General features: G+C 41.7%; 1 protein-coding gene across 1 annotated transcript in view; it reads left to right on the forward strand.

Annotated features, from left to right (window-relative positions):
- tpcn3 (two pore segment channel 3) overlaps window positions 1-12,984 on the forward strand; it is a 62,245-nt gene that overhangs the window by 645 nt on the left and 48,616 nt on the right. Inside the window, exons 2-3 of the mRNA XM_060848828.1 lie at window positions 8,354-8,436; window positions 10,888-11,002. Of these exons, the coding sequence (XP_060704811.1) occupies window positions 8,354-8,436; window positions 10,888-11,002 (198 nt within the window). The remainder of the gene's footprint in view (window positions 1-8,353; window positions 8,437-10,887; window positions 11,003-12,984) is intronic.

Genomic DNA, 12,984 nt, shown 5'->3' on the forward strand with positions numbered 1-12,984 from the left:
GCCCACCCCCCCATACTCTGGAGTGAACTCTAGACCCAACTCGGGCAGGATTCCTTGTGAGAAATCCTTACTCTTTTTTTCTCTCAAGCCCCAAACCTGCAACCAACGAATGGGCAGATTTGTCAGCGGAGTAGACAAACCGGAGGCTGGAAGAACACAGCAAACCAGGCAGCATCAGGGGGTACAGAAGGTCCTTGGCTTGCTGTGCTCTTCAAACCTCCTGTTTGGATGGATTATAGCATTCTCAGTTTTTTTTTTGTCTGTAACATTTGTCAGCGGCACCATCTTGGAAAGAGTACAAGCTTGAGGGGCCGAATGGCTTTCTCGTGCTTTTGGATTCAGGAAGGCCGTCCTTGCCTGCTGTACTCGGCAAAGAAATAGTCTGAAAACTAATTGGACTGGAAACGTTAGCTTCCTCTCCATGGATGCTGCCAGACCTGCTGTGGTTTCCAGCACTTTATTTTGTTTTCAGTACAGATTCCAGCATCTGCAGTAATTTGTTCCTAACGAAATAATCTGCATTGACCAAGGGGTTAACTTTCTGCATTGCCCTTCAATTCATTCCCAGGTATCACTGTCTAGACCTGTCCATCACACAATCACTATGTCAAATATACAGGAAGTGGTCACCATCATAGGAACAAGCAGATTCTCCACCTGTTCTTATGCAAAAATACATAGTCGTAGAGACGTACAGCATGGAAACAGACCCTTCAGTCCGACCAGTCCACGCCGACCAGATATCCGAACCCAATCTAGTCCCACCTGCTAGCATCCGGCCCATAATCCCTCCAAAGCCTTCCTATTCACATACCCATCCAAATGCCTCTTAAATGTTACAATTGTACCAGCCTCCTCCACTTCCTCTGGCAGCTGATTCCATACACGTTACCACTCTCTGTGTGAAAAAGTTGCCCCTTAGGTCTCTTTTTCTCAGGAAAATCACACTGGGGACAGCTTTTATACTCCCAACTGAGCAGATATCTTTTATATTTGTTCATGGGACTTGGGCAACAAAAACTTGGGCAGGTGTTTATTGTTCGTCCCTAAATGCCCAGAGGGTCAATGAGAGTCAACCATGTTGCTCTGGCAAAAATAGAGATTGTTGGAGAAACTCAGCAGGTCTGGCTGAATCAGTGGAGAGAGAAGTAGTAAAGGGGTCACTGGACTCAATTTTAACTGTGCTTTCTGTTCTCTGCTCTCCATACATTGAGTCTTAAAAACAAATTTTGCAAAAGTTATGCATGTCACACTAGCAATACTGTGAATGGTTTTTGTCCTGTTATTGAAGGAGAGATAGTATGTCATTAGTGACGATCCAGAGAAGGTTCACTAGGTTGGCCCTGAGTATGGAAATATTTTATGAGGAAATGTTGAGTAGGTTGGACTTGTATTCATTGGAGTTTAGAAGAATATGGGGAGATCTTATAAGGTATGTATCTCTTTGTGAAAGTGTCTATGAGCAGATGGCATAATTTCAGTTAGATGAGGAATTTATTCTCAGATGAGGAGGGTAAAGTATCTGTGGAATTTTCTTATGCAGAGGGTTGTGTTGGATATATTCAAGGCTAAAATGGATACATTTCTATTCATGAAGGGAATCAAAAAAGCAAGAAAGCTGAGTTGAGGATCATCAGGTGAAGTAGACCCATTGACTCTTCTGCCCCTCTGTCTTATTGCCTTAATGGAATTCCGATTTCATCAGATATCATGGAATTTGAGTATTTCACCAGAGCTTTAGCCTCTTGATTATCAATCCAGTGACATACCATTGTGCTACCATTTTATTTGGAAAATCAATAGCTCCTGAAGTCAAGCTCCCTGATCACAAGGATCTAACACATGGAACATTGATTTTTGAATTCTATTGTCCTATTTAGTACAGAGAACAAAGAACAGTACAGCACAGGAACAAGCTCTTTGGCATTCCAAGCCTGTGCCATCACATTTTGCCCTTCCATAACTAAAACTGCCTTGACTTAAAGGATCCATATCCCTCTATTCCTTTCCTATTCATGTGTTTGACTGGTGTTTGTTGAATGCTGCAATTGTATCTGCTTTCACCATCCCCTCTGGCAGTATGTTCCAGGTATTCACCACCATTTGTGTGAACAACCTGCTTCACACATGTCTTTTAAACTTCCCTCCCTGCATTTTGAATCTATCCCCTATTAATTGACACCCCCAGTCTGGCAAAAAGTCTCTTGCTCTTCACTCTATCCATGTTATTTGCAATCTTTTAAACTTGTATTGAATCGCACCTCAACCTCCTGTATTCCAGTGAAAACAAACACTACCTTCTTGCTTATATGCACGTGTATAAAAAGCCTTCACATTCTCCTTAACCATGTTTGCTAATGGCTTTTTGTGACCCCTTTTAGCTCTTCTAATTCCTTGTTTAAGTTATTTCCTACTTGTGTATTTCAAGGGCTTCTTCAGTTCCTCTTCTCCTAGACCTTTTTTTCTTTTTGACCAAGGTTATAATGTCCCTGGTGGTCATCCCTAGTTTCACGTAACTTACCATTACCTGTCTTTCATTCTCACAGGTGTGTGCCATTCCTGAACTCTTATTAACTGACATTTGAAATACTCCCAAGTGGATTTACCCTCAAAGTGCACCTCCAACCAACATTCTCCAGTTTCTGCCTCATATTGTTGTAGTTTGTCTTCCCTCAATTTAACACCTTTACCCAAGGACTGCTGTTTCCCCTATCCAGGAGTATCTTAAAACCCACAGTATTAGTCACTACTCCCAAAATGCTACCCCACTGAAACTTCACTTGGCCAGGCTCATTTCCCAAAAGCAAGTCCCATATAAACACTTCCCTAGATAGACTGTTCGCCTACTGAGTCAGAATCTCTCCTGAATGGTCCTTACAAATTTTGCCCAATCCAAGCCCCTAGCATGAAGTGAGCCCCAGTCAATATAGGCAAAGTTAAAATCATCCACCGCAACAGCCCTGCTGTTTCTATATATTTCCAAAACGTGTCTACATATTCTCTCCTGTCTTCTGCTGGTTGTTGGGGGGCCTGTAGTATACCCCCAGCATGTGATTTCCCCTTTTCTATTATTGAGTTCTACCCATATTGCCTTGCTGCATGAGTCGTCTGACATATCCTCCCTCAGTCCAGCTGAGAGATGCTCCATTACTGGTAGTGCACCCCTTTTTACATCCCCTTCCATCATACCTAAAACATCTAAAACCTGAGACAATCAGCTGCCAGTCCTGTTCCTCTTTCAGCCAAGTCTCCGCAACCTCAATAATGTCATAGTTCCAGTTCTGGTTTCCTTCCTATCGGAAAGATGTTGTGAAACTTGAAAGGGTTCAGAAAAGATTTACAAGGATTTTGCCAGTGTTGGAGAATCTGAGCTATAGGGAGAGGCTGAACAGGCTGGGGCTGTTTTCCCTGGGGCGTCAGAGGCTGAGGGGTAATCTTAGAGTCATAGAGGTGTACGGTCCAACCCGTCCATGCTGACCAGATATTCCAACCCAATCTAGTCCCATTTGCCTGCACCCAGACCATATCCCTCCAACGTCTTCCTATTCGTATACCCATCCAAATGCCTCTTAAATGTTGCAATTGTACCAGCCTCCAATACTTCCTCTGGCAGCTCATTCCATACATGTATCACCCTCTGCGTGAAAAAGTTGCTCCTTAGGTCTCTTTTATATCTTTCGCCTCTCACCCTAAACCTCTGCCCTCTAGTTCTGAACTCCCTGGCCCCAGGGAAAAGACTTTGTCTATTTATTCAATCCTTGCCCCTCATAATTTTGTAACCCTCTATAAGGTCACCCCTCAGCCTCCTACACTCCAGGGAAAACAGCTCCAGCCTGTTCAACCTCTCCCTGTAGCTCAGGTCCTCCAACCCTGGCAATATCCTTGTAAATCTTTTCTGAATCCTTTCAAGTTTCACAACACCTTTCCAATAGAAACGTGACCAGAATTGCATGCGATATTCCAACAGTGGCCTAACCAATGTCCTGTACAGCTGCAACATGATCTCCCAACTCCTGTACTCAATACTCTGACCAATAAAAAAAAAGCATACCAAACGCCGCCTTCACTGTCCCATCTACCTGTGACTCCACTTTCAAGGAGCTATGAACCTGCACTCCAAGGTCTCTTTGTTCAGCAACACTCCTGAGGACCTTGCCATTAAGTGTATAATTCCTGCTAAGATTTGCTTTCCCAAAATGCAGCACCTCGCATTTATCTGAATTAAACTCCATCTGCCACTTCTCAGCCCATTGGCCCATCTGGTCCAGATTCTGTTGTAATCTGAGGTAACCCTCTTCGCTGTCCAATACACCTCCAATTTTGGTGTCATCTGCAAACTTACTAACTGTACCTCTTATGCTCGCATCCAAATCATTCATGTAAATGACAAAAAGTAGAGGACCCAGCACCGATCCTTGTGGCACTCCACTGGTCACAGGCCTCCAGTCTCAAAAACAACCCTCCACCACCACCCTCTGTCTTCTACCTTTGAGTCAGTTCTGTATTCAAATGGCTTGTTCTCCCTGTATTCCATGAGATCTAACCTTGCTAATCAGTCTCCCATGGGGAACCTTGTCGAATGCCTTACTGAAGTCCATATAGATCACATCTACTGCTCTGCCCTCATCAATCTTCTTTGTTACTTCTTCAAAAAACTCAATCAAGTTTGTGAGACATGATTTCCCACACACAAAGCCATGTTGACTATCCCGAATCAGTCCTTGCCTTTCCAAATACATGTACATCCTGTCCCTCAGGTGCCCACCATCGAGGTCAGGCTCACTGGTCTATAGTTCCCTGGCTTGTCTTCACAGCCCTTCTTAAACAGTGGCACCACGTTTGCCAACCTCCAGTCTTCCAGCACCTCACCTGTGACTATCGATGATACAAATATCTCAGGAAGAGGCCCAGCAATCACTTCTCTAGCCTCCCACAGAGTTCTTTGGTACACCTGATCAGGTCCTGGGGATTTATCCACCCTTAACTGTTTCAAGACATCCAGCACTTCGTTTTGGAAGTTTATAAAATCATGAGGGGCATGGATAGGATAAATAGGCAAAGTCTTTTCCCTGGGGTCAGGGAGTCCAGAACTAGAGGGTATAGGTTTAGGGTCAGAGGAGAAAGATATAAGAGACCTAAGGGGCAACTTTTTCACACAGAGAGTGGTGCGTGTATGGAATGAGCTGCCAGAGGAAGTATTGGAGGCTGGTACAATTGCAACATTTTAAGAGGCATTTGGATGGGTATATGAATAGGAAGGGTTTGGAGGGATATGGTCTGGGTGCAGGCAGGTGGGACTAGATTTAAGTTGGGATATCTGGTCAGTATGGACAGGTTGGACCGTGCTGTACATCTCTATGACTGAAATGTAAAAATTAATCAATTCACCAATTTTCTTGTCTGGTTGACTCAGGTTAAGATAATGTTCAGGTTTCTGAACTTAACATGAAAGTACTATTTATTACAATTCGAGCCACAGGCAAACAAAATCTGAATAATCAACTTATAACTCTTGACTTGTTTTACCCCTTAGCAAACCTCTACACACATGCAGATAGACAAACAAAAGCAGATTAGATTAGATTAGATTAGACTTACAGTGTAGAAACAGGCCCTTCGGCCCAACAAGTCCACACCGACCCGCCGAAGCGCAACCCACCCATACCCCTACATTTACCCCTAACCTAACACTACGGGCAATTTAGCATGGCCAATTCACCTGACCCGCACATCTTTGGACTGTGGGAGGAAACCGGAGCACCCGGAGGAAACCCACGCAGACACGGGAGAACGTGCAAACTCCACACAGTCAGTCACCTGAGTCGGGAATGTTACAGGTGGAGAAAAGGTTAGAGAACCACAGTTCAATAGCACCAATCGCACAGGGTTCACGGAGATGTCTTTTTGCTTTTTCCAAGTTCTTCTTGTTTCTGATCTTTGAGTCCTTTCAGTTTCTGAGCCTACACACCGGGTACTTGAATTGTTTAGTCTATCAGTCACTTGTTAGAGGCTGCAGCTTATAAGTAAATGGTGAGTAAGAATAGTAATCCATCTTCAAATTCTGTTAGTTCTGCTGAGAGATTTTTAAGAGTCTGGAGTCTTTCTGCAGCTGTTTTATTCACACCCAGGCCTTCCACCTACCCAGTCAGAGTTATCGTCAAGCTGATGACTCCTGACCATTATGGTTGAAAGACCAATCAACAGCCTGTCTCTAGGCAAAGTTGCCTGGAACACGCACCTGCCGTGCCAGTGAGTCTCCAGTGTTTTCCCCCACTGCTCGAACAAAGTAACAGCATAAGTTCAGAATAGTTCTTGATTTAAAACATTATCCAATCTCCTGTTTGGATCCACAAGAAAAAAAATAGTCTTTTATGCCAAATAGTTGAACGGTTTGTCTGATTTTTGTCGCACAGCTTTTGGGAAGCATGGCAACCTTGAAAGTGCCAATAAACATATTTAGCAAAGGTCAGTCTGGCAGTTAATTAACACTCTTTCTCAATTTTTGAAAAGAATGCTGGAAACCTTTGAGCTTGAGGGCTGCTTCCGATAGAAGACTGCAGGCAGAATTTGGCTTCAATAAAGGATATATCTGAGACTTGGATAACCTTAAGGTAGAAAAGTGGAGTCAGCAAAATGATTGGTCAGATTCAGGCTTAGCTTAACTAAACCAATGTTTGCAGAGCAAAGTTTTCTCTTGAGAAGCATTCTACTCTGCACATTGGAGGAGTCCCAGGTTCATGGTTTGCATTACAACTGTTTATTTCCATCTGAACTGCGACGTGAGCCATGTTTGATCATTGGTCAGTGCTCCCAGTCACTCCTTGGGTGTATGCATGGGCTCTTGTTGTAAGGTGGTCCTGACCTCTGGACAAGTAGGTGTGGGTTTAAGTCCCTTCTCAAGATGTGAAAGCCCTTGGAGATATGTCCTAATATGTACATGCATACAGGTAAACAGTTGCATAGTGTTCAACCCTGGCTTCTTGCTCTCCCCCCTACCCTTTTGTTCCTGTTCTTCTATTGCTGAAGTAGCCAACTTTCACCTTTTTTAATATATATTCACTCATAAGGAGAGAGCATCGCTGGCTGGCCAGCATTTTATTTCCTGTTGCTAGTTGTCCTTGAGAGAGTAGTGCTGAACGTCTTTCTTGAACTGTTGCAGTCCATTACGTGTGTAAATTGACTGACAATGTCATTAGGAATTCAGGATTTTGAATGGCAATATATTCCAAGTCAGGATGGTGAATGGCTTGGAGGGGAGCTCACAGGTAGTGGTGTTCCTATATATTTGCAGTCCTTATCCTTCTAGATGGCAGTGGTCATGGGATTGGGAGGTGCTGTCTAAGAATCTTTGGTGAATTTCTGTCTGCATCTTATGAGATGGTACAGTTTGCTGTTACTGACCATTAGTGTTGGAGAGAGTGGGTATTTGTGGGTGTGGTGCCAATCAAGTTGACTGCTTTGTCCTGGTGTCAAGCCTCTTGTGTGACTGGCGCTGAACCTGTCCAGGCAAGTGGGGAGCATTCTGTCACACCCCGGCTTGTACATTGTAGATGTTAGAGAGGGAAGCGGGGAGTTACTTGCTGCAGTATTCTTAGCCTCTGACTCACTGTTGTAGCCCCTGCTTTTATATGGTGAGTCCAAGTGAGTTTCTGGTTCATGGTAACCCCAAGGATATTGATAGTTGGGGATACAGTGATGATAACACCATTTGAATGTCTGGGGTGCTAATAAGATTGTCTTCTATTGGAGATGGTCATTGCCTGGCATTTGTATATTGCAAATGATAGTTGCCCCTTGTCAGCCCAAACCTGGATGTTGTCCAGGTCTTGCTGCATTTGGATATGGACTACTTCAGTATCTGAGGAATCTTGAATGGTGCTGAAGATGGTGCAATCATTGGTGAACATCCCCACTTCTGATCTTTATGATGAAGGGAGGATCATTGAACAACTGATAGAGCTATTCCTCTGTAGGATGAGAAGGAAAGCTGTCAGTTTCGTGTGTGTGTGTTTCTTGCAGAGGTAAAACTGGATTGTGAAACTCTCTGAATCCTCTACACTTACATGACATTTGATAAAACTGTTGGAATGTGAAAAGAGATGTACGTGTTTACTGTCCATTTTAGAGCTTCATTTAAAGAACATGAAGAAAAAATTGCATTAATTTAGCAAATTTTATGATCATGATCATGATCATGGTCTGGTTTAAATGGTCTTCTAACCAATAAGACTATAGTAGCCATTGTTGTAACTTATGAAATCCAGATAAGAACAAGGCACTACCAAGATTACTTGCTGGTAAATTTATATTTGGAATCACATTCTTTCCTGTTTAATATATTACAATTTAACAGCAACTTCAACTGGCTGCAGCTTATGTCTCGGATGCTCAGTATAACAGAAACATTCAGTTTGAAACTTCACCACAGGCAATCAGGTAAGGCTTTAATGGTCTTTTAATTTGGAGGTGCTGGTGTTGGACTGGGGTGTACAAAGTTTAAAAATCACAATACCAGGTTAGAGTTCAACCAGTTAATTGGAAGCACTGACTTTCGGAGTCTGCTCCTTCATCAGGTGGTTGTGGAGTACACAATTGTAAGACAGAATTTATAGCAAAAGTTTACATAAGTCTCTCATCTGTTAGAATGATCATGTTAGTTCCACTTCTTTCATATGTAAATCTCAAAACATTTCTTAAAAGTTACATTCTTGAGTGAACTTTAACTATAAGCTGGTGTTGTGATTTTTAACTTTAATGATCTATTATCACGTTTTGGACAGGTTTCAAGATGTTTTGTAAATTGTTAAGAATTACAAATACAGCTATGTTTTGTAATTCATGTGACTATGGGGAAAGCCTGTCAAACAGCACTTAACCAGTTAACATTGTTGAAAGAACAAATGGCAGTTTTCTTTAAGTGATTTGTGGTCTGGAATGCAGTAAGAGTGATAGAGCTACATTCAATTATAACTTCTATGAAAATTGATATGTCCTTGAAAAGTTAAAATTTGCCAAGAAATGCCGCAAGTCTGTCTTTGCCCAAATTGGATAACTATTTCAAGGAGCTGGCAGAGTCACAGTGGGAGGAATGGCCTCCAATACTGTAAAATTCTAAACTTCATCCTAATGAATGCAAGTCCTTTATATTTAAAAACAAAAGCGTTTACAAAATGTCACTTTTCCATCAATATCTGGAATCATCATAGACTAAAGTGGTTTATAAAAAGGAAACACGCTGGCTTAAAATGGCTTCAATCAGCTGACCATGGGTTAACAGCCTCTTGAAACCATGAGATAAAGATAGGCTGAGTCAAAATTAACCTTCCCCACATATTTTCACTTGCTTGCAGGAGGCATTGGGTGACTGGTTGGCATTTAGTCTTAACCAACAAGTCAGGGACTCTCAGCTTACAGCAACTGCTGAGGGAAATAAACTGGCTTTGTTCAGACTTGAAGTATTTTGGGGGGTGTGGGGGGAAGCCAGTTCCTTTCCATTTCTGAGATCTGATGGTTTCTGACCAAACCCACAGGCTATTCAGCTACATGGCAGAAGGCCTTTATCATTTGTCTGTGGAATGATGACACGTTCTCAATCAGTTACTTGTTGCTAGCTGAGTCTCCCCTCCTAAACACACCTCTGGCTGCAGCTCATCTGTAGTAACCCACTACTTGAACAAACAGCAATGTAAACAGTATGTATGAGGAGCGTCAAATAACTTTTTTTTTAGAAAGTGCAGTCTGCCTTTCTACAATCCTTGTATTTGGGAAAAAAACGTTATTTGCCCATTGCAGTCTATAATCAAAAATACAGTAAAATAAAAAGATATAGTCTTTCCACCATATTAAAACATGTAGTGCCAGTGTGCCACACCAAAAGCCCAACTAGTTGACAGTCCTGGGCTGTTTGTCAGCATAATTCTTTGCGCACACAGGACTATCCTGCAAATGTCCGATTACAGAATTATGTTGAATGGTGGATGCGTGTGTATTTTCCAAGCACAAGCTTGTGGAGTAAAGTCAGAATCTTGCTTGTCGAAGGGACATTCCATTTGATATGATCCACCACTCTTTAGCATCCAGTCTATGTGAACTGGTGTCATACTGACATTGAAACTCCTATAAAAATTGCTTAGTGCCAAAGATGGAACATCATCTTGACTTGACAACTGCATCCTATTGGTGGCAAACACCCTTGAAATGAGCTACTGTGGTGAGAAACAGCTAGATTCATCGGTCACTCAAGTCTTTGAAACACCTTGCCTTTCCAGAGTGCTATTGAGTAGATTGGGCACTTTTCGTGACCGTATGTGACTGCCTCAGGGCTTTTCATGATGTACAGCATGATGTGATCTGATCAGAGTAGCCTTAATCCTGCAGAATGGATTTGAGGTATACTGTTTAACCATCAAGCTTGCACAGTGAAGAAATTTGAAACTGCTGATAAAGCCAGTCTTGGTGTGGAAGTGTAGAATTGCCAGTGTGTACACTGATTAGTGAAGGTAAGTTTGTGATTTTTTTCTCTCTCTGAGCCATTTGACTGTGGTGCTGTCTTCAGAGATGTGGAGGCTGGGAGATTGAACATGTGCAAGCATGATCTTGGTAGCTTTATGATCTATAAGGGAGCCAAGAGTTATTAGGTTGAGGCAAGGGGATGTTGCAGTTCAAGTTGAGGCCTCAATATGATCAACCAGAGTCTTACTGAGTGATGGGCCATTCATCCCACTGAAACTATTCTAACACTTTGTATAATTTGATAATGTGGGGAATAAATTATTCTAATTAAGTGTTAAAGTATCTTTTTTGTTTTAACAGAATTCCTCACTGTCTATAATATTCTTTTTTCCACATTAGTGTGAGAAACAGTTTTTGCAATTTTCTCTCCCCTAGATTCTATAAATTGTACAACCACTGGTCTACACAGGGAGTCACTTATTTTTTTATCCTCGTGGATCTTTTCCTTGCCCTGTTTGAGGATCCTGCGGTCTATTTGCTGCCTGTCTGGGTGAGTGACTTTCAGTGCCTATATTTACTTGTCTTCAATATCTTCAAAATCCCATGATTCTCTTCCACACATTCTCTACCACTCTGTGATTGCTTCAGCGAGTCCCATTTGCTCACATTCACATAGAGGAGCAGCAAAACAACAAATCTCACCTGAGGGCTGTGAATGTGGAGTTCTTTACCACACAAGCTGGGTAGTTAAGGATATTCAAGGCTGAGAGAAATTGGTTTTTAAGTGAAGCTGAGGATTATCAGATCAGCCATGAGTTATCTGATGAAGGAGCAGCACCCTGAAGGCTTGTACATCCAAATGAACTATAACCTGGTGTTGTGATTTTTAACTTTGTCCACCCTAGTCCAACACCAGCACCTCCACATCATCGATATCAGTAGCCTGATGAAGGACTTTTGCCCGAAATGTCAATTTTACTGCTCCTCTGTTGCCTGAACTCTTGAAAAGGGAACAAGAACGAGAGGGCATGTGATGTGCAAAAGAAGGGGTAGTCAGAGAACAATACTACTTGTATGAATTGCAAGTATGTAATATAGCAACTAATTGAAAAAGCTAATAGAACGTTACTGTTTGTTGCAAGGGGCGCTGAATACACAGGAGGTTAAGCTTCACTTATTCAGGGCATCAGTGCAACAATATCTGGAACACTGTACTGTATTGATCATCTTATTTTACGAAGCACGTAGGTGCATTGAAGGAGCGTTAGTCATAAGACAAAGACCTGGAATAGGCAAAGTGTCTTATGAGGAAAGATTTAACATCGCAGCCACTAGAATTCAGAAAAGTAAGAGGCAATTTGATTGAAATAGTTAAGATCCTGAGGAGTCTTCACAGGGTGGACATAGAGAGGATGTTTCTGTTGTCAGAGAATTTAGTGCAGTGGACTGTCCAGTTGCAGGAGTTGATGAAGGTGAATGCAGAGCAGAGCAGCTCAAACAGTTGTGCTGGGACTTCCAGCAGGTGGCGACAGTGTGAGGGATGGCAGAGTACAGAGCAGCTGGAATACTGTAATCTAGTGGACCCTGTCTGGAGTATAGGGTATCTTCTGAGAGAAGCTTCGCAGGAAAAAGGATAAGACAAACAATTTCATCAACCATATGTAAATGAGCTTAATTCATTGTAAATATTGTATTTTTGTTTCAATTTTAATTTCTTATAATAACCTGATACCAGTGGAATATAGAATCTCTGCATGTTTCCATTCAGGAATAGCTGTGTTCAAATCTTCTGTTATACTAGAATTTAAAAGTTTAAGGATCACCCATTTAAGACTAGAAAAGGAGGATTTTTCTTCTGGACGTTGTAAGCCTTTGTACCTTTTTTTTTGTTTTAAAAGGCAACAGAAGCAGAATCTCAAATGTTTAGGGCAGAGGTGGATGGATTTTAATAAGCAACAAAATTATCCTAAAAAGATATGATCTTTTTTGAATGAGCGCGCTCGAGGGATCAAGTGGCCTACTCTTACTCTAATTCATTTGTTTGTGTCATCAAGAACTGATGCAGAACCTTTAATATCATAGAACCAACTTTCTAATCTTAGAACCTTGCGTGTAAAGTCAGCCTGATTTTGCTTCCCTCCCTCTTCGCTCCATTTCTTAAAATGAAAGATAACTTGTGGGAGTTAGGGGAGCTGGCTGAGGAATGTTTGATCTATGGAATTTTCATTGTTTGATTGCTCACTGTGTAAGTAGATCATAATTCATTGAAAATAGACAAAACAGCAAAAGATAAATAATTGAACCATTACCTAATTTAAATAAAGATTTATAAAAATGGAAAGCAGTCATAATAAAGTGTTGGTTTATTTAAAAAATGAGTCCCATTTAGCTGGGCAGGTTTTGTCTTGAATTCTGATACTTAAGATTTTGCAGTTTTCTTTGCTGGAAGTTGTCTATCTTCGCTTCACCAAAATAGTACAGAGAAGAATTTTGAACTAATGTAGGAAGTATGGGTTCATAGTAAAAAATGAG

Source organism: Hemiscyllium ocellatum, chromosome 3 (assembly GCF_020745735.1).
Source record: "Hemiscyllium ocellatum isolate sHemOce1 chromosome 3, sHemOce1.pat.X.cur, whole genome shotgun sequence".
Classification (NCBI taxonomy): domain Eukaryota; kingdom Metazoa; phylum Chordata; class Chondrichthyes; order Orectolobiformes; family Hemiscylliidae; genus Hemiscyllium; species Hemiscyllium ocellatum.